A 22,729-nucleotide genomic window follows, 5' to 3' on the forward strand; every position below is an offset into this window, starting at 1 on the left:
CTGGATTGAATTCCTGGATCCTAGATTTGGCCTGATCCTGGGCATTCTAGGCATTTGGGAAGTGAATTACTGGATAGGAGTCTCTCTCTCTATCTCTATCTCTATCTCTATCTCTATCTCTATCTCCTTCCCTCTTTCTCTACCCTCTCCCTTTCTCTCTCTCCCTCGCCCTCCCTCTCTCTCTCTGAAGTGAATAAATAAATGTAATAAAACAACACCAAGTTAAAAAAAAAAAATAAGACCTGGGTTTCAGGTCTTGGGATTTTCTGATTTCCTTCTAACTCATACTTCTGCTTTGAAGACTTTTTTTTTTTTTTTTTAATGTTAGGTTATCACAAAACTCAGAGCAACAGAGATTTCCTAGGTACCCACTCCCCCAGTATCGACCTTCCTTACCAGAGCGGTGGATTAAAATTGGTGAATCTGCATTGATCCATGCTTATCATTCAGAGTGTGTAGTTTACCTGTTCGCTCTATGTATTGTGCATTCTGTAGGTTTGGACAAATATGCATTGGCATGTATCCACCATTGTAGAAGCATACACAATAGTTTCACTCTCCTAAAATTTCTCTGCACTTCATCTGTTCCTCTTCCCATTTCCCTTACCCCTGGACATTACTGATTCTTTGTCCACATAGTTTTGCCTATTCCAGAGTGTTGTATAGTTAGAATCATACAATGTAAGGCCTTTTCAAATCAACTTCTTTCACTTAGTACTACGTATTTAAATTTCCTCCATGTATTTGCATGACTAGATGACTCATTTCTTTTTATTTCAATAATATTCCATCATCTAGATGTACTACAGTTTATTTAAACATTTACCTATTGAAAGACATCTTAGTAGCTTCCAAATTTTGAAAATTATAAACAAAACTGTTATAAATGTGCACATGCAGTTTTTTGTGTGGATGTGTTTTCAACTTTTTGAGATAGTTAACAAAGAGTACGATTGCTGGATCATTTAGTCATGTAGTTTTGTAAGAAACCACCCTCTGTCTTCCAAAGTGTCTGCATCATTTTGCTTTCCCACCAACAGTGAATGAGAGTTCTGTTCCTCATATCCTAATAATTGGTGATTAAAACCTTCTGGGCTTTGGCCATTATGTTAAGCATCTATCTGTAATTTTACATTGTCTCATAAAGAAGGACTTGGAAAATCTTTTGTCACGCTTATCTGTCATAAACATATCTCCTTTGATTAGGTCCTGTTGAGGTATTTGGCCTTGTTTCTTTTTCACCAAATTGTTTTTATTGTTCAGTTTTAAGATTCTTTATAATTTTAGATAAAAGGTTTGTCTTTTGCAAATATCATCTCCAAGTCTATGATATATTTTCTCATTCTAACATTGTCTTTCACAGAACAGAAATTTTTAATCTTAAGGAAATCCAACTTATCAATTATTTCTTTCATGGGTTATGCCTTTGTTATTTTGTTTAAAAAGTCATTGCCACATTTGGAATTATACAGATTTTTTTTCTATGCTTTCTTCTAGAAGTTTTATAGTTTTTTATGTTTAAATGTATAATCCATTTTGAGTTAGTTTTTTGGGAAGCCTATAAGGTCAGAGTCTAAACTTTTTTTAATTCCTTTTGAATGTGAATGTCCAGTTATTCCAGCACCACTTGTTTAAAACGTTATTTTTGCCTTGTTGTATTGCCTCTGCTTCTTTGTCAAATATCAGTTGACTGTATTTATTATGTGGGTCTATTTCTGGGCTTTCTTTCTTTTCTATTGATCTGTGTGATCTTTTGCTATTACCACACAACCTAGAATTCCATAGCTTTATAATGAGTCTTGAAATTGGGACGTGTCAGTCTTCTAATTTTGTCCTTTAAGATTTTGTTAGCTACTGTGAGTCATTTGGATCTTCATATAAACTATAGACTTGGTTTGTTGATATCCAAAAACAACTTGGTGGGATTTTCGTTCGAATTGCCCACCTTCTTATTCTTTGTAAGGTTTTGGTTTCTTTCCCTCTCCCCCCCACAACTCAACGTCTTGATATACAGAAGTATTTTTCTTGCATATTATACTAATGCTTTTCATTTGTGGCAGGATTTTAAACTGCTAAGGATGTGAGAGAACTAATGATTTATAAATGTATGGTGAAACCATGCATTTAATAAGTAATTGTTGTGTGTAACTTTACCACTGTTTATAAATAGGCATTATTTGAATATAGGGTAGTTTTATTCATAAAGAAATAAATTCCATTATTTGATTTTCTGCAACTGCAACAAACTGAAAAACAGGGATTTGCTGAATACCCATAGAATATATTGTGAAATCAATGAATACTGATATAAATTTTTATAATTTCATAATAACAACACTTTATATTGCCATTTATAGCTTATAATGAAGATTCAATGTCATCTTTAATTGACAATATGTATTTAACTGTGTTATTTAACTTATTTTGTAATTACCAATTCAGCTAAAATGGATAGTAAAGTTTTGAGCAAAAATGATTTTATACAGTGAAGTTTGATGAATTTTTCATATCTGTACTTTTGTGGTTATATTTGTTTATATCATACCCATATAGAACTCTGTGGTAACATTTTTATGTTTATAATGATCTTAGCTTCATATTAATATATGCAATAGAATAGACTTTTCTTCATTTCTGATATGAATATGTATATGTGAAGGACACAAATAAAAACACGGATTAAAGATTAATGTCTTGGGTCTGCTGCTGTGGTGTAGTGGGTAAAGCCACAGCCTGCAGTGCCAACATCCCATATGGGGTCTCGACTGCTCCACTTCCGATCCAGCTCTCTGCTGTGGCCTGGGAAAGCAGTAGAAGATTGCTCAAGTCCTTGGGCCCTGCACTCACAGGGAAGACCTGGAAGAAGTTCCTGGCTCCTGGCTTCGGATCTGCTCAGCTCTTGCTGTTGTGGCCATTTGGGGAGTGAATCAGTGGATGGAAGACCTCTCTCTCTCTCCTTCTCTCTCTGTGCCTCTGCCTCTCTGTAACTGTGCCTTTCAAATAAATAAATAAATCTTTTAAAAAAGAAAGATTAATGTCTTTGGGGACTGGTGTTGTGGCACAACAGGTTAGACCACTGCTTGCATTGCCAGTGTTCCATGTCAGCACTAGTTCAATCCCTGCGGCTCTACTTTTGATCCAGGCCCCTGCTAATGTGCCTGGGAAAGCAGCAGATGATGGACTAATTACTTGGGCCCCTGCAGCCATGTAGCAGACCCAGTGGAGTTCCTGAATCCTGGTTTTAACCTGATCCAGATTTGGCCATTGTGGTCATTCAGGAAGTAAACCAGTGGAATTGAAGATCTCTTTCTCCCTCTCTGAAGCTTTGCCTTTCATATAAATAAAAGTAACCTTTTAAACAAAGATTAACATTTTAATCCTCACATCATATTTCATGTGAGAAATAGACTTGTTTTCTTTTTTAATATTTATTTATTTATTTGAAAGTCAGAGTTACACAGAGAGAGGAGAGAGAGGGAGAGGGAGAGGGGAAGGGGGAGGGAAAAGGGGAGAGGAGGGAGAGGGAGAGGGGAAAGGAGAGAGAGAGAGAGGTCTTCCATCCACTGGTTCACTCCCCAGTTGGCCGCAACAGCTGGAGTTGTGCTGATCCGAAGCCAGGAGCCAGGAGCTTCTTCCAGTCTCCCATGTGGTTGCAGGGGCCCAAGGAGTATGGCCATCTTCTACTGCTTTCCCAGGCCATAGTAGAGAGCTGGATTGGAAGTGGAGCAGCTGGGTCTTGAACCAGCCCATATGGGTTGCCAGGCTTCAGGCCAGGGCATTAACCCGCTATGTCACAGTGCCAGCCTCATAGAATTGTTGTCATTGTCATTTCACAGATGAGAAACCTGAGGCTTTGTAAGGGTAGACATTTCTCAGTTCAAGATGATGTGCAAATTACAATAACAGCATACAAACTCTGATTCTTTGGCTACAAAGCTTCATTATTAAACTCTAGTGCCTATTTAATAAACTTATCCCTGTACTTCCATGCATTTAAAGAGTCTTCAGAAAGTTCATAGAAAGCTTCTTGCTAATGTATACCCTGAGAGTCAGCAAGTGGTGTCCCAAGTACTTGAGTTCCTGCCTACAACATGGGAGATGTAGATGGAGTTCCCAGCGGCTAGCTTTTGCCTGGATCTGCCCCAGCTGTTGTGGGTCTTTGGGAAGTGAACCAGCAGTTAAACAATATGTCTCTCTGTCTCTGTGTCTCTGCCTCTCTGTCCCTGTGCCTTTCAAATAATTAATACATAAATAAATAGTAAGTAAATAAGTACATTTTAAACGTTTGTAGAAATGCATATTATGAAAAAATATGCATGGGTTTTTGCACCAAAATCTTATATTTTAACACTGATTCCATGAACTATTTGAATTACCTTTACATCTAACCACACACCAACTAAACAAAAAAAAAAAAGAAAGAAAAAAGAAAAATTACTATCCCCCTTTCCTGTCCATCAGCACAAGTAAACTTGAAATGGGCAATGGAATGCATGCAAGTCTTTGCAATGCAACAATGCATGACACCTAATTAAATTATACCTTTTACCACCCCTCCTTCTTAAGCCCAAGACTTAATAAATGACAACTTCTGAGGTGGGTGTGTGGTGCAGTCATTAAGAATCCACTGGGATGCGTGTGTTCCATTATGGAACAGATGGGTTCAAGCGCAGCTCTGCTCTGATTCCAGCTTCCTGCTCATGTGCACCCTGAGAGGCAGCAGTGATTGTGTCCTTTCAATCCTTTCAATCCTTTGTCCTGGCTGTGGCCTGGACCAGCCCTAGCTGTTCCAGGCATTTGATGTCTGAAGCAGCGGATAGAAGATCTCTGTATCTCCTTCCCTCCCTCTCTTCTTTCCTCTCCTCCTCTGTGTCTCTGCCTTTCAAGTGAGAAAAAAAAAAATGACAGCATCAGATTTCAAGGCCTGGAAATCTATATGCTCACAAGGAGCCTAGCTTATCCTTAAACTTGCTAAAGTTTTGGTTTTCATATCATGTACTTTACTGAGTAGATAGGTCATTTTCCTGTGGCTACTGTAACAAATTACCATTGGACTAACAAAAACAAGAGATGTTCAAACTCTCACAGTTCTGGAGGCCCAAAATTCTCAAAGCTGTACATACCATCAGGCCGTTGTCAGCAATGCTGTTCTCCCTCCCTCTGGAGGCTGTAGGACAAATCCATTCTTGGTGTCTTTTGGCCTTTGTTGGCTGCCAGCATTCCTTGGCTTGTGGATGCATCCGTCATTCTGTATGTTATTCTACTGGCATATAAAAATGCAATGGATAGTTGAGGAAAAATTTGGAAACATTTAAAGCCCGTAAACTTGTAAAATGTGTCTAATAGTGAAATTTCCGTACCTTTTCTGTCTTTACCTTTACCCTATATGTGTCATCCTTATATTCAACAAAATGTTTATCAAGTCCCTGTTTGATCCTAGTCATATGACGGTACTGCAGAGGGCATGAGCAGAAGCTGAGACTGGGCAAATTCAAATGTGTAAGTTACAGTGGGAGGAAGAGGAAGTGTAGTGTGGCAGAAACAGCAAGTTTATTGCAGACTGACAAGTTTGAATTTGAATTCTGGCTCTGCTGTGTGTTAATTGTATGGATTTATGAAAACCATATTGTCTCTCTAAACTTCTTGCAGAAGGAAATTAAAAAGCATGGAATTTATGGGGAAAATGAGAAGGTTTTGCATTTAAAGTAGATAGCATACTTGCATAGCATTCTTTATAAAACTCCTTCCTGTCCCTGTTTATGGAGTACTGGAGTAGAAATTAAAAAGTTGCTCCTAACTACTGGCCTACTTCCCTTATATGCACTGTGGGACTTTTCCATCTGCAGCTTGATCACAGTGTGTTGTGGAGTTAGTGTGTGGCACACGGCTATTGAATAAGAAATACACTAAAAGAAATTTTTAAAAATCAGACTGCATTGCAGGTAGTATGGGTAAAAGCTGATATGTGAAGCTTTAATTGCTATCAATAAACCTTTGTGAAGAAATATAAAATGACTGTCTTCAATGCAACACTCCTAATTTCTTTTCTTTTGATTAAATACACCAATAGATCTCTGACATTAAGTCAAATCCCAGACACTCAGGAAGGCATGGAGGTGCTCCACATTGAGTTCTCATTTATCTCTATGACCTGTCTCCTGCCAGTGCCTTTCTCCAGATGTTGGATCCATCTACTTCTGGAGTCTCATTTGTCTCACTTCTCCTTCTACACAGGTTTTTCAGCACAGTTTGAAAGCTACCAGCTTTAGAGTATTTCTGTATCAGTAAAAAGTTGCGAGCTGTTAAGAAAGTTTCAGGTGAGGTTCAGCTCTCGGTATTCCTGGCCATTCCGAGCTCCTTGCCGATTCCCCTCTCTGATGTTTCTCCACCATGACCAGTGATTCACTTGTTGGGTTCACTCATCCCTCATTCCCTCATTCATCTACCCCTTCCTAACCTTCGAGGAACTAGCTTAGCACTTCCCTGTAAGCAGCAAAATGTAGGGGCTAAGAATCTGGGCACTATGTAATCTGAGTAATCAGTTACGTCCTCTGATGAACCACTTTTATCATCAAAAACTGGTTTCATAATGGCGACTTCAGAAGATGGTAACTGTATAATATGTTTGATAAATCTTAGTTACTGGTAACTTTCCTTTTCATCAACTTCTTTGCTCTAATCAAGAATAGACCCTTCTTGGGGCAGGTGTTTGGTGTAGTGGTTTAGATGCCACTTAGGATGTTCTGATCCATGTTGGGGTGCTTGGATTCAAGCTTCGTATCCACTCTCAATTCTAGCTTCTTGCTATTGCACAGTCTGGAAGGCAGCAGGTGTTGCCCTAAGTAGTTGGGTCCCTGTCGTCCACATGGGAGACTCAGGTCGAGTTTCCAGCTCCTGGCTAGTTATTGCTTGCATTTGTAGAGTGAACGGAAAAGGAAGGATATCTTTCTATCTGCATTTCAAATAAATAATTAACAGTTAAAGAATAGACTCCTCTTACTCTCTTCATTAGGAGTCTGTGTTTCTCTGTTGGTAAGATTCCATTGAATTAGATTTTAATTCTCTGTTACTTAAGTCATATAAGTGTTAAGGGCTTGATATGTCTAAAGTGAAGAAATAGTTGTTATGTGAATGAATGAAAATAAACACCATATGAATTTTAAGCAAAGAAAAATATTCCTACAGTTTACTTTAATTATCCATACAAATTTATCTCTCTTTAATAATCCTTGGCTAAAATGTATATAAGTATTTGAATTCTATGCCAGATTGGGAGTTTGTTCAAACTGAGCCAGCTTAACTGCATTTTTGGTTCAAATTTCTTTAATTTATATACTGACACTAGTGAAACAAGTTTATCATGAAAAATAAAAAGTATAGTTAATCAAAAATAGCACAAGTCACAAAAGAATCCACCTTCCAGAGACAGCCAAAGTTCAGATTGTCCTGTGTTTTTCTAGACATTTTCTATGTATGATTCATAACAGTAATATGTATCTAATACTTTAGACATGCCCTAGACAGGATGCATTGCTTCTGTAGAGAGAAACAAGACTTTAAGTTACTATGCCTGATACTTGCTTAACTATAGCTTTCATAGTGCAGTAGTTTTTGAGATCCACAGAAATAGAACTTTTTCAATACTAGGTCAAATTCAGCTCTGTGAGTAAAATTGCAGAAAGTAAGGACTGATATGATGTATCCCCAAGTATTCTTTTTTTTTTTTTTTTGACAGGAAGAGTTAGACAGTGAGAGAGACAGAGAAAAAGGTCTTCCTTCTGTTGATTCATTTCCCCAAATGGCCACTATGGCCGGCGCGCTGTGCTGATCCGAAGCCAGGAGCCAGGTGCCTCCCCCTGGTCTCCCATGCGGGTGCAGGGCCCAAGCACTTGGGCCATCCTCCACTGCCCTCCCAGGCCACAGCAGAGAGCTGGACTAGAAGAGGAGCAACTGGAACAGAATCCGGTGCCCAATCGGGACTAGAGCCCGGAGTGCTGGCGCCGCAGGTGGAGGATTAGCCTAGTGAGCCGCGGCGCCAGCCCCAAGTATTCTTATAAACAGTTTTCCATGCCCTGATTGGCATGCCGTGCCCCTTCTTCTGATGCTTCTCTAACCTTAGGAAAATTCAACTTGGCTTTCAAGTCTAAATGACAGTTCTGAGAATCTATTCCAAGGACTGCAGTGAAGATTGATAACTCCATTTTCTTTGGTACCATGTAGAGCTGCTTATAATTCTTTTCTGAAATTTATCATATGATGCTTTGTGTTATGGCGATTTATGGATCTTTTCTGTCTCCTCAGCTCTTTTACAAGCTCATAAGGCAAAGACCTTATAATTCATGTTTACATCCCTTCACCATCCAGCAGAGCTCTCTGCCCATAATAAACAGTGAATAGTTGCTGAATGAATTAGTCACTCAGTATTAAATGTGGTGCCATGGTTTAGATTTAATCACAAACTACAAGGCTAATATTAATTATGTGCAGACATTTAGTACCTAAATGTAATGTTCACTAAATATCCATAAGTGAATATGAAACATGCCTGAGAATATATAAGGTATAACACTGTTAATAATGTGAATAATGTTTCCAGTGACTTTTCCTGAAACAGGCTCTACCAGTTTTGTGGTAAAATATATAAAGACCTGATTCCAAAAACCATGAAGCTTAAAGTGTATGAGTGCAGTAAAAGATTGCACTAATTAAAAACAGAACGTTTATTTGAGAATAATTTCTATAATGATAAAATGAATAAACATACAAGTGTTCCCAATACAAACTCAGTGTTTGATCTGATCAGCACACATTATAACCCTCCAGTTAAAAATAGTTGAAGGTGCCAATCTACTGATTAGTGTCTTGAGTTTTGGTAAATGAATGTAATGTAAGCTCTTCTTTTCCTCTCTTGAAACCCAATGTGTGAGTTAACAATTATACATGCCCTTATTTAGTAAGTTCATAAGAATCAAGATAAATGTACTACTATGAAATTAGGCAATCAGAAATTTCTGTTTTTTAATTATTTTTGTACTTAACGAAATTTATATTCATTAAATGCTTTCTATAATAAATAAATAACAGGGAACTGGAAAAAAAAGTATTTTTTTTTTTAATTTGAAAGACAGAGTTACAGAGAGGCAGAGGCAGAGACAGAGAGAGAGAGAGGTCTTCCATCCAATGGTTCACTCCCTAGATGGCTGCAATGGCCAGAGCTGCACCGATCCAAAGCCAGGAGCCAGGAGCTTCTTCTGGGTCTCCCTCATAGGTGCAGCAGCCCAAGGACTTGGGCCATCTTTTACTACTTTCCCAGGCCATAGCAGAGAGATGTATTGGAACTGGAGCAGCTGGAACTCGAACATATGCCCATATGGGATGCTGGACTGCAGGCGGTGGCTTTATCTGCTATGCCACAGCATTGGTCCAAATGTGTGTTTTAGACTTTTCTGCCTCCTACATCCATCCACATTGTCATCCTAATCAACTCCAGTAGAAAAATCTGCGTGGTCCTTTGTGCTCCATGTCCTCAGAATAAACACTGATTTGTCTCAAAATGGGTCAATAGAGTCATCATGAGAACTAGATGATATCCTCAGAAATTTCTGTTTTTAAAAAAAATTATTTTTTTTATTTTTCAGGTAATATAATTTACATTATAGTCAAAGGCTTATAGCTGCACTATGTAAAAGGTTAGACAAATAAAAAGTAAAAATATCCTTGTTCAGCAGGTATATAGGCACAGACTTTAACAGTAATCAAATAAAATGAAATTTGTTTTGAAAAATGGGCTCCCCTTTTCCATGGGAATAGTTGAAAATATTAGACATATGTCAGTGCTCTTTAGAGTATGCAAGGCTAGTGGCTGTGTCACGAAATTTGTCTCTGCAGCACTGAGCACATTTCCGGGCATAAGGAAGTTTAATAAACATTTGATGAATGGTTAGATTTATAGAATATAAAATCGAGTGGTAGTGCTCCAATATGTCAATATTAATTATATAAATAAAAACCTCAAGTCTGAAAATATTGACCAAATTCTACTGAATTTGTTTAGTTTCTTCAATAAAGAAAACATTCACAGCAGTCCATTTTCAAATTTATTCTAACAAAACTGCTTCTGCTTAGGGCCTTGTGATAACATTAAGTGTTTTGCTAGAATTCAAAAGCTCTCTCTACTCATACATTTTAATATTTCTGAAAATATTGACTGGATCTATAACTTAGAAACTTTTTGTTTTGTTTTCATTGTATGACCAATATTTTTATAGTTATCTAACTATGCTTAAATTTAACCTGGGGCCAGTGCCGCAGCTCACATGGCTAATCCTCCACCTGCAGCGCTGGCACACCGGGTTCTAGTCCTGGTTGGGGTGCCAGATTCTGTCCCAGTTGCTCCTCTTCCAGTCCAGCTCTCTGCTGTGGCCCGGAAAGGCAGTGGAGGATGGCCCAAGTGCTTGGGCCCTGCACCCGCATGGGAGACCAGGAGGAGGCACCTGGCTCCTGGCTTCGGATCAGCGCAGCGTGCCAGCTATAGCGGCCATTTAGGGGTGAACCAACAGAAGGAAGACCTTTCTCTGTCTCTCTCTCTCTCTCACTGTCTAACTCTGCCTGTCAAAAAAAAAAAAGTTTAACGTGGAAGAGAAGAAAACTAAGTAGTCTTTACCAATACATGGTAAGCCATATATTGAAAAAAGGTATCAAGAAAGTTGAGAAATTGAGTCTGACATTGATAATGAGAAAGCAAATGCTATGTGAGTGATGATCTTTAAGGTACAGATGTGACTGTTGCCTAAGCCAAATGAGAAAGTTGGTACCGACAGTACTCAGAATGTGATACTAAATTCAGTATCACAGGAATAAAATGTAAAACACAGAAATTACATCATATCAAAATGATCCAAATAAGCAGAAGATGATTTATTACCATAGTCTGAGCACTGCATTTTCTGCATCCTCAAGAGGACAAATTGAAATTGTGTGCAGTTATTTTCTCTGAAGAACGTAAATTGAAGCTGGAATTTCCAAGGTTTGCTGCAAATTGGAATCACCTAGGGGTTTAAAAGTCCTAGAAACTGGCTTCTAGGCAATCTAACTTATGAGAGTATAAACTGGGTAGATATAGATGGTTTTGAATGTTTCTCATTTGTTTCTTACGTGCAAAAAAGTTTAGAAACCACTGGATTATAAGGAGATTCAGTGTGTATAATCCTCAGTCAAGTTGATAAAATGCTAAAACAAAACAGAACCAGTTTGTACTGTTGTCACCCTCTGTTAACAGCAGAGCTGAACAACCAAAGCTGTTTTGATCTATGTTATTGGGTTCTTGCTTTGTGTAGAGTGTTCATGCTGAGTGTTGTGCATGTGCAGTTTCACTAAATCTTCTAAGAAATGGTAAATTTCATCTGCTTTTCCTGTCATTTTTTAATTGAAAGGATCAGGTCAAATGATATTTATAGAGCACACAATCATGAAAATTTCTTAAATTATCTCACTAAATACCAGAATAGAATGGTAAAAATCTACTTCCACACATCATTTAAACATTTATGAAGTATTTTTATTTCTGTATGTTTATGTAGCAGCTCGAAACCTGACTATTCTTTGGCATTTAATTTTCTCTTCTGTTTGCCTATTATTAGCAGGTATTGATTTTCTGCTGTAATCATTATCTTTTCTGCTCCAGAATAAAAATATTTTCTTCCTGATCTTACAAAAGCAAAAGAACAGAAACTGAATTTTGGGATATATATGTATGTGTGTGTATATATATATATATATATATATATATAAACAGGCCAAATGTTAGAGCTTGTACCTGATCCTATGTGAATTCATAGTTTTTCAGAAAAAATACGTTCAGCATTTCCTTTGTGCCCAGCATGGTATGAAGTACTGAGGACAATATAATGTGTGTGAGAGGAGCAATGCCTTTTCCCATCAGGAGAGATGACCATAATAAGGCCCGGGGGGGAGCATGATGCTTATAAAACAAGAACACAATGAGTGTAGGAGACAGGAACCTTTAAAGGCCATAGAATTAAGTCAGCATCTAGGGTCCATGTTCAGTAGATACACCAGATTTGATTAGTAATAATAAGCTATGATTTGATCACTTTGTATTAGTACCTCAGGCATTAAAACATTGTTTTTTGTTTTGTTTTTTATTTTTTGCCAGGCAGAGTTAGAGAGAGAGAGACAGAGAGAGAGTTATAGACAACGAGAGAGAGACAGAAAGGTCTTCCTTCCGTTGGTTCACTCTCCAAATGGCTGCTATGGCCGGCACTGCACTGATCCGAAGCCAGGAGCCAGGTGCTTCCTCCTGGTCTCCCATGCGGGTGTAGGGCCCAAACTCTTGGGCCATCCTCCACTGCCCTCCTGGGCCACAGCAGAGAGCTGGACTGGAAGAGGAGCAACCGGGACTAGAACCCAGGGTGCCAGCACCACAGGCAGAGGATTAACCAAGTGAGCCACGGTGCCGGCCAAAAACATTGTTTTAACCTTGCTTTAATTCATGCATTCCCCCAGCAGTTTTCTTCCAGATTGCCTAAGGTAGTCTAGGCTTTGGGAGAGAGAAGTGAACCAAAGAGGAGAGAACCTTCATGGAACTACATTCTGACTAGTTGGAGAAATATATACATTTACAAGAGTCCTTCCAAATGTTCTTGAAAATGTAAATAAAAGATATATTTATTTTGGTGCCAAAATGAACTATGTTGGAGGTCTCTTGTGAGTATGTATATATAGTTATTTATTATATCATACATAATGTTATTGTATCTATGAACATGTTTTATGTAACAAGCCCTATTATAAGTACCCTAACTCTATCTGTCAAATAATAAAAAAAATACTGATTTGAATCTTTTAATCCTAAGTGTAGTGCTGCACTCTTAGTTTTCATCTGAGTTGATATTTCAGGAGTTTTTGGTGGAGCTCATTTCTACCTCGGCTTTCCAATACCTTCTTTGGGTGATTTTCTGTACTTGAACTCTCCTGATTTTCTGCCTACTCCCCCGTGGCTTTTGCTCAGTCTCCTCTGTTTGTTCCTCATCTCCTTTCCAAGTAGAGTCTCAATCGTAGGGCTCAATCTTTGTTCCTCTTCTCTTTCATGTTTACCCTTCCTTGGTGACTTAGTTCAGCCACGGTTATAAGTACCACCAGCCTCTGTATTGAACTCGGACTGCCTCCTTGAAATCTTCATGTAGGTGTCTAAATATCTGATAACATTGTTGCTATCTATTTAGGTTTTTTTTTTTTTTTTTTTGTCTAGGTGGATAGGGATTTCATCTTTCTTGTAACTAAGGCCTGAAACCTTGAAGTTAGCCTTGACTCATCTTTCTCTCAAAGGCTGTATCTCCCCTTGAGATTCAGCAAAACCCATCCAGAACCGAACATTTCTTATCACCTCTTTCACTGTCCTTGTCTGAAACACCATCACTTTTCCCTTTAATTACCGGCAAGAGTAACCTAAGAGGTTCCTGTATTTTTGTCCTTATTCATCTAAAAATGGTGTTCAATAAAAACAAGAGACCGACCGTTTATTTTTAAGTTGAAGTAAAACATAAATGGAAGAATAAATAGAGCTGTTTGATAGAATTGAAGTAAAACATAAGCATTTTGTGAAGCACTATAATTCCAGCGATGTAACTGATTGAGTTTTGTTTGTACACACCTGTGGGTGCACCTGTGTGATCACCACTCACTTCAAAGCAAAGGACACTTCTGCCATTCCTTGTGCCCCTATGGGCTTCACTCCTACAAAGTCCATCACGATTCAAATGTGTTTTTCATCATTTATTTTTGCTGAGTGAGAATCTCATATAAATTGGTTATCACATAATATGTTCTCTTTTCATAAAAAGGGCAGAGCACAAGGTTCTTCAAAGCCGTTCCTTTGTATTCTAATGGATTCTAACTTGTTTTTGCTGTGAAAGTCTTTACAGCACTATTAACTGCTAAGAAGCATGATGTAATTTATATAAAGACTAGAATTAAGTAGGAGAGAGATCTTTTTAATGTTATGTTTATTATGCTAATATACTTTGGAAAATTAGTTTAGCCAAACATATTGTTGAATAAGTAAATGACCTTTAATAACTTGTATTTAATAGTCAAACTGGAAGCTATATAATCAGTACTTTGTTGCTATTACTTAGCTATTATAGTAATAATTGAAAACTAAATTAACTATCTTAAATTGTTAGTATTGGTAATAAATGATTATACAGGAAAATTACAAAAAAGCTAAATGCTGCTGACAAATAGGCTTTTACATTTATTTACTTATGTTCATTTTATTTGAAAAGCAGAGTGATGAGGGAGAGGCAGATGAGAGAGAAAGGCAGAGACATAGAGATACAATGAGAGAGAGAGAGAGAGAGGGAGGAAGAGAGAGAGAGAGATTGAGTCATCATCTGCTGCCTCCCAGGGTGCACACTGCAGGCTGCTGGAATCTTGGTCAGAAGCAGACCACTGGGACTCAAACCAGGAGCATCATTATGAGATCTGGGTGTCCCAGGTGGCAACTGAACTACTATGCCAAACACTTGCCTCTGCTCCTGTTAAATAGATCTGAAAAATAAGAAATAATAGATATTCAATACCATTTTCTTTCCTCTACTTGGGAGCTTTTATTTTCTGTTCCTAAGTAAGGTATGTCTGTAGAGAAAGTTGTGTGTCTCCAACAATCAATTTAGGCATCAGTTTATTTTATATGCTGGTTAAGTTGCAGGCTAAAAAAAGCTGTCTTATATATTTAATTACAGACTCTATTACCTTCTTCTAATGACTTAGCATGTTCTTGTAACTAAATTTACATGCATTTAATAGATTTTCTAAAAGTTAGGCCAAAATGCATTATTAACATTTTGTAGTAAATTACATATTTGAAACAGAAAACATTTTTAAGGTTTTATTTATTTTATTTGAGAGTTAGAGTTATAGACAGCAAGAGGGAGAGACAGAGAGAAAGGTCTTCCTTCCGTTGGTTCACTCCTCAAATGACTTCAATGGCCAGAGCTGTGCCGATCTGAAGCCAGGAGCCAGGTGCTTCTTCCCAGTCTCCCATGTGGGTGCAGGGGCCCAAGGTCTTGGGCCATCTTCTACTGCTATCCCAGGCTCTAGCAGAGAGCTGGACTGGAAGAGGAACAACCAGGACTAGAACCGGCACCCACATGGGATGCTGGCGCCACAGACGGAAGATTAACCTACTGTGCCATGGTGCCAGCCCCTGAAACAGAAAACTTTTTATAAAAATCCCATAATGGCTATGAAATTTATAATGTCAAGACTGTTACTGCAAACATGTAAACTATTCAATTGTGATCTTTCTCAATATTAGGGCACAGTAATTGTTTTTTTTTTATCTCAGTATATTGTTATTTTTTGAACTTTATCTTATTTATTTGAGAGAGACAGAGAGAAAGGGGTGTGGAGAAGAGAGCACCCCTCCGCTGATTCACTCCACAAATGCCTGCAGTGGTTGGGGCAGGCTGGGGTTGAAACTGTTGGCCAGGCCACAGTCCTGGTCTTCTATGAGGATGTCAGGAGCTCAGTTATTTGAGCCATCACTGCTGACTCCTGGGTCTTATATTAAGCAGGACTTAGGGAAGGGTATCAAACTCAGGAACCACAAGGGGACTGTGGGCATCTTTACTGCTAAAGATACATGTCTGTCACATCTCCCCTCTCCCCTTTTTAATTGCACTGCAAGAAACAAATGTATGGGCTGGCATTGTGATACAGCAGGTTAAGTTGCCAAGTATGATGCATGTATTAGGGTATCTGCTGGAGTTCCAGCTGCTCTACTTTCGATACAGCTCTCTGCTGTATGTTGGAAAATACTCAGGCCACCTTCCACACATGTGAGCGACCCAGATGGAGTTCCTGGCTCTTGCCTTTGGCCTGGCCCAGCCCTGGCTTATGTGGCCATTTGGAGAGTGAAGCAGCAGATGGAAGATATATCTCTCTGTGTCTTCCCCTCTCTCTCACTCTGCCTTTCAAATAAATTAACTTAAAAATAGATTTATAAGGACACTTTGGATGGATACAAGACAATGCACCATTTCCCTAATTTCTTCTTTTCTTTCCTTCCATATTTAGCTTTCTTTTTGAGTAGCAAAGTGAAATTTGAAGAAAGGTAGAATTTGATTTGTGTATTAGCATCATTGTGTCATAGGATATTCAGATGTTGATTAGAAAAACAAGCTTCATTTGATCATATTATGTTAAACATGTCCAGTGCTATTATTTTCTTTTGGTAGGATAATTTCAGTAAAACTTACTTTGAAGTGAATTGATAAAAAAATCTTGTCTTTCCCTCAGAGTAAAAGTATGCCTTGGCTTTAGTCATTTTAAGGAAAAGAACATCTCATTGGATATTATTACTTAACTTTTTTGCACAAAATTACATTTTAAAAAGAATGTAAACAGTCTATCCATTTTATAAGGACAGATTCTTGAATGTATCTTTTTCTTTATTTTTTTAAGAAACATTTTGACCTTATTAAGAAAGTAACCCAGAGAAGATATTGGCAGTACTGTGTGTGTTCTCATGTCCAACTTTTGATAAGAATTTGACAGAAAATACTACCTTGCCAAGTTTTTAACTTAAAATCTCTTATTTACTTTAGAGTTTCAATATTTATAGAATGCCAAAAACAAACCCACAAAGATGACTCACAAAGAATTAGAAGTTTTTTTTTTTTTTTTTTTTTTTTTTTTAACATTCTGGTAAAAGTCTTTGCTGTACAACTACTGTGTAATACCATGACCCATATTGAGATTAATTTTTTACTTAACACAAGCCAGCCTAAATGATGTTTTGCTTCTCACCCTAAGAAGTTACACAGTGGTCATCATACTGAGACAGTGGCATCACCCTTTCCAAAAAGCAAATGCCCATATTGAACCAGGAGATTACTCAACTGTGGAAATAAAAAATGCATTAAAAAAAGGATTTGATACAGTTTAGTATGAAATCTGCATAATTTCTGGTATATCATTTCATCCCTTTCTCCATCTTATCTGTGTTTGGCATCTTAACAAATACTACTGATTGAGTCTCATTTATGCGCATCCTAACTTCATAGGGTTCACACATACAACAGTCATCCTGTATGGATGCCTCTATTGAGACTTCTTTATAAAACACAAAATCCAGTTTTATGTTAAGTAGGTGGTTTGCTAATCTGCCAGAATGCCATTCTTAATCAGGCCTTTATGAATTGTTTGTAAGTACCAAAGTGGACAATGAGAGCTTTATATTCATTCTGTAATTAGCCAAAATAATTCTAGTTTAACTCTGGTAAAGATCTCTAGTATGAGATGAATGCAAAGTATTCATTCTTTATCTTTCTTTCTGGTTTCATTCTAACTCGTGTGTTTATTTTAAAGTCGTCCTCTAAATTGCTTTTTTCACTGCTTTTCATGTTCCAGATCGAAAATGTTGATGTCTGCCTTAGTTTTTTAGCAGCCAGAGGAGTAAATGTTCAAGGGTTATCTGCTGAAGGTAAGTAATAGTATAACTGTCACAAATAACATTAATGTTGTTTAAAATATGCTGTTATTGTAAGAAGTGTAATGTTGGAGTACGTAGCCCCTGAATACAATAAAGGAACCTGGTAAAGTATGATCTAATTATTTAAGTATTTTTCATATTTTGCCATAACTATTCTTTGCATGACCAAGGATGTGAGAGAGGAGGAAGTCTGTAAAACATCTTTATGCTATTACTAGTGTATATTATTTTTGTATTTTAATAGATAGATAGTCGCCCCAATAAATGGCAGATAATAGATATATAAATACAGGTAAAATAGTCTAATTAAAGCTCAAATATTACCCATAACATTTCTAGGAAATAATCAAGTTAGTAGTGATTGTCTAAACTTGGTAAGTTTTAAATAAGTTGCCATGAATTCTTAAGCAACACTAATAGTACTAATAACTATCATGTGTAAAGATTTTAAAATCATTGAATATTTGAAATATCACTAAAATTAAAATATAGCTATATGGATAAAGCTTGAACAAGTTTTTGCAATTTTTTTTCCTGCACCTCATTTTCTTCCATAAAGAGTAGTGAATGTCTGCAAAATCGTGCTGCACATTAAACACATATTGTGACATATGTAAGAGAGTTAAGTTTCTGTTTCTACCTCCTGCCCTCTTTCTGGCATTGTGCTTACCTGTTGTTCCTTCCTTCCATCTCTTTATTCATTTATTATCTTTAAACTGGGTATCAAATTTATCAAAGTATGATAAAAAAAGTTTTGTGCCTATTCAGATTATTAATGACAAAACCTCTTCTAATAAGTTGGAAATTTGCGATAGAACATATTTTTATGAAATTGCTTCAAAATTTTTAAATATGCTTCATGGAAAGTTGCTAAAATTATGAAATATCAAGTCATTTGGACCCTGCATCAACAACCATTATTTTTAGATTATTAGTTATATATATACTTATATATATACTCAGAAAAAAATCTAGTTTTTAGTATAATTGATTTGTTTTGAAAAGTCACTTATGTCACTAACACTAGGTATATTAGTTTGGAGCCTTAGACATTTTGAGTTCATTGGAAGAAAAGAAATAATGTCTTTCTGAAGTAACATGGATGTTTAGTAATTATTTTCTTTTCTCTATGTTTCCTCTGTATTAAAATTTTCCTTAATTTTAAATTTCATTTATATTTATATGCTATTATACATAGTTAGATGACACACAATGGCAATTTAAAAAAAGGGTAAGTTTAAATCTAATTGGTGATTCTCTTACTCTGAATAAAATTCCCCAGGATAATCTTGTTTTCGAAATGGCTAATGACAAGGTAAAAATACTGCCATTTGTTTGTTATATATTTCTTCTTTTTATATAACAACTTGTATGAATGTCTATTGATTTTCATTTATCTTTTAAGATAAATAAATACTCAGAAATGACTTTGTAAGCTAAGCACACATACAAATAAAACATTTTGAAAATCTTATTTAAAAAGTCATTCAGGTTTACAGCAGAAAATTAATGCTTTCTTATTAATGAAGCCAAGTTTTCTTTATTATGAAAGCTGAGAGGACTGGGTATGGGGAAAAAGTGACGTAGAGGTTTGTTGGCGTGAATCATTCCACTTCATGGTTTGGGAGATGTGAAAATCCAGCCGAGAACAAGAAATCCAAGTAGTTTCTTAATGTTCCTAAACTCCAAAAGGGGAGAGAAGATCTCCATCTCAGAGGAGGATGTATATTACTGCAAGCAGCAGTTTTATATAAACTATGATTATAGGTTATGTAGCCTGATTTCAAGATTTCCTTCTTTCTCTTTTCCTGACTCTTAAGTTGTAACTACAAGAGAAGGAGCTAGGCCAATATTGTAGCCTACATTGTGAATTTAATTTTCTTATTCAGTATTATAAAAACTTAACACAGAAGCCCCATTAGTTAGAGCTAGGATTTCCACTTATATTAATTCAATTGTGTTGTCCAAACTTGTGTTATCTGATCTTTATTATATATTAATATATAGCATAAACTAAAAATAAAATAATTGGAACACTAAAAATTGATATGATATAATCTGATTTGGGGAACATATAAACATACATCCTTGAATATATGGATGGATATATTTGGAAGATATATACATAGGTATGTAAGCATAAATAAGTTTATTGGTGTGTGATTTAGAAGAAATGATGACTGCTATAAATCCCGTAGTTATTATCAGGTGGACCTAAAGCATCGGTGTTTATAGTGCAGGATAACCAACATTCAGGTGGCTCTTTCCATTTCATAGCCACTGCTATGTCGATGACAGCTCTGAGTACTTGTGAGGGAAGCAGAGTGCTAAATCAAGTAGCACAACAGAAAGCACTCGTGGATTTCCTAGAAGCAGCTAAGTGTTGAAGAACGAGTAATTCACAGTCAGCCAAGAACATCTCTAGAAAGAGCTGTGTTCTCCTACCTTCCATTCCTTCTTTTTCTAGCTGAAAATCCAAGCTGTTAGGAGATGTTGTCATGTTTCAGAAATTCAGATCTGTTTAAATCTGTCACTGAGAAAATCAAGTTGTATTTCTGCCTTCATAGCTTCGCTTAAGAGTATCGAGTCTAGAATTTCATTTGTAATTTACAAAAGCATTCAATTTATATCATGCTGTTTTTCTATTTCCCATTTGATGCAGAAATAAGAAATGGAAACTTAAAAGCCATTCTAGGGCTGTTTTTTAGTTTGTCTCGCTACAAACAGCAGCAACACCATCAACAACAGTACTACCAGTCCCTGGTGGGACTTCAGGAGCGAGTCGCTCCCTCCTCTGCTCCATCGGAAACCAGTCAGGCCAAAACCCAACAAGATATGCAGTCCAGGTAAGGAAGGCAAGCAGGAAATGTGCTTGTTTTAGGTATGACTTGTTCTTAACAAATTATTGTTTATGAGTTTGAAAAGCGCACTTATGTTGTTTTTTAGTATGCTGGAATTACTTGACTAATGTGATAAAGTTAAACCCACTTCCCTTTTGGACCAGCTACATCTGTCATCTCTTAGCTGGAATCTTTTTGTTTTTTTGTTCTGTATTGAAGCATGTGAAATGTGTTTGGTGTCAGTAGTTTGGCATGGCTCCCTCCTTCTATATATTACATTAGTATTTAGAATGTGCTATTGAGTCCTGGTCTCCTGTGTATATTGTTCATTGATACTGTTTGGTTGATAGAATTGATCAAAAATTTCAGTTCTGCTAGACATAGGAGTTTTAGTGTATGAAAACATACTGTTTTAGATGTGAGATAGTATGTGTGTGTGTGCTTATATGCGCATATGAGTTCATGTATGTGTTTGTCTGGCTTGAGCCTCTTGGTACATGTAGACACAGCCTGGGGTAGGTGACTCCAAAGTTATGGCAATTTCCTTCCCTCTTCCATTACTGCTTCTATCCAGGTTGTGATTCTATCTGCCAGTGTTCAACCAGAGAACTAGAACCCCATAAGGAATATATAATAAGAGATTTCTATTGAAGAATTGCCTTGCATCATTGTAGGGGATGGATGGACAAGGCTGAAACTTAAATGGCAGCCTGAGTATGCACAGGTAGAATTTCTTCTGTTAAAGAAACCTCAGTCCTGGTTTTTAAACCTTTCAACTGGTGGAATCAAGATCATCCAGATTATCTTGGGTAGTCTTCCTTACTTAAAGTCGGTGGATTAGGGAATTTAATCACATCTCCAAATATCTTCACTGTGATGTAGCTTAGCCCAATTGACACATCAAATAAATTGGCACAGAATGAAATTTAAGTTCACAAGTATCATACAAACAGCTAAATAGTGACTTGGGGCATTAGTCAGTGAACTCTCTTGAGTAAAGAACTATGATAGTTTTTCTTCAAGAGAGTGGATGTGAAAATAGTCTCCATTATCTTTTAAAATATAAACACATACCAAACACATGTAAGTAACTAAGGTTTTCCATACTTGAAGACTGGTTTGAAACCAGACAATACTCATTTTATCTTGAGCTTGTTTTTGATAATTACTGTTCACTCAGAAAATGAAATTCCCGAATTCACTAATTATAACCCCCTCCAACTCATTGAATTGCTTAACTCTTCAGAACTTGAAGTTGTTCCACTATAGAGAAACTATCTTCTCTTTTACCTGTCAATCAAAACTCATATAGGCCTTCTTTTTCATTTCATATTAAGCAATATTTCTTCCTGTATATAAACATTTAAATACCCTTTGGCAGATTTTTTTAATTCATTGATGGATTTTTAAATGTAGAAAAATCATAGTTTTACCAAAAATAAACCATATTCTATGAAGTCAATGGATTGATGCAAGATGTTTTTCTTTAGTCAGTTGTGCACATACTCTTCAGTTCTTTAAGCTCATCATGGCATTTTGTGATGTCAAACAAAATTATATAGATATCAAAGAGAGAACAAATATCTCCATACTGCAAGTTCCTTGGATTTCCTTAAGAATGGAAAAGAAATATTAAACCCCATGTTTATTTATTATTATCATTATTGTGTGTGTGCATATATCATTGATAGAAAGAAACCTAGATTTTTTAAATCTCCCAGAACTCATGTTTCCTAGAGTTTAGTTTAAGCAGTTCAACTGGATAAGCAGGAAGAATAGTAGCTGAAAAAAATAAAGTGATTATGTACAAAGCACAGGGACTCTGGGAGTGATAGGGGATATCATTTGTCACTGTTTTACCTGCCTCAGTTTCCACATCTTCCTTGCGGGATTTCTTGACTACAGTCTCTCAGTAATGATGACCCTTTGGGGGATATGTATATCTGCCTAGTTTTCTTGCTGGACCTACTTGGCTGTTTTGAAATTATAGAGTATTTTTCTACAGCTAATATAAAGCAGTGTATGACAGCCATGATTTTTATGCCATTTGGTGAGGGATGTCTTATTTTTTTCGTTGTAAGGTTATGACAAATAATCTCTTCAGTACTGTCCTTTAAGACTCAAGTAACTCTTAGATAGCTTTTCTCCTGGTAAACTGGATATAATTACTTTTGAGTTAATAATTTAATAACTTTTACAGAGTATATGCTTAACTTAAATGAAACCCATTGACCTGAATGTAGAGGAATTAAGTCTTAGTTGTAATAGAATTTGTTGTGTTTTGTTGTATTTGATGACCTTTCAGACATCAGCAGTTTTTGGAGATCAATGTTTTTATTGTTATGGATTTGGTATATTGAATTTGATCTAT

General features: G+C 36.6%; 1 protein-coding gene across 11 annotated transcripts in view; it reads left to right on the forward strand.

Annotated features, from left to right (window-relative positions):
* The window catches only part of NAV3 (neuron navigator 3), a 966,035-nt gene that overhangs the window by 674,240 nt on the left and 269,066 nt on the right, over nucleotides 1-22,729 (forward strand). For all 11 annotated transcript variants that reach the window (XM_089307477.1, XM_051846465.3, XM_008256837.5 and 8 more), the window contains 2 exons: nucleotides 17,437-17,509; nucleotides 20,181-20,364. In XM_089307477.1, the coding sequence (XP_089163603.1) occupies nucleotides 17,437-17,509; nucleotides 20,181-20,364 (257 nt within the window). The remainder of the gene's footprint in view (nucleotides 1-17,436; nucleotides 17,510-20,180; nucleotides 20,365-22,729) is intronic.

This window comes from Oryctolagus cuniculus, chromosome 11 (assembly GCF_051225735.1).
Source record: "Oryctolagus cuniculus isolate XC-2025 breed Fujian yellow rabbit chromosome 11, ASM5122573v1, whole genome shotgun sequence".
NCBI classification, from domain to species: Eukaryota; Metazoa; Chordata; class Mammalia; order Lagomorpha; family Leporidae; genus Oryctolagus; species Oryctolagus cuniculus.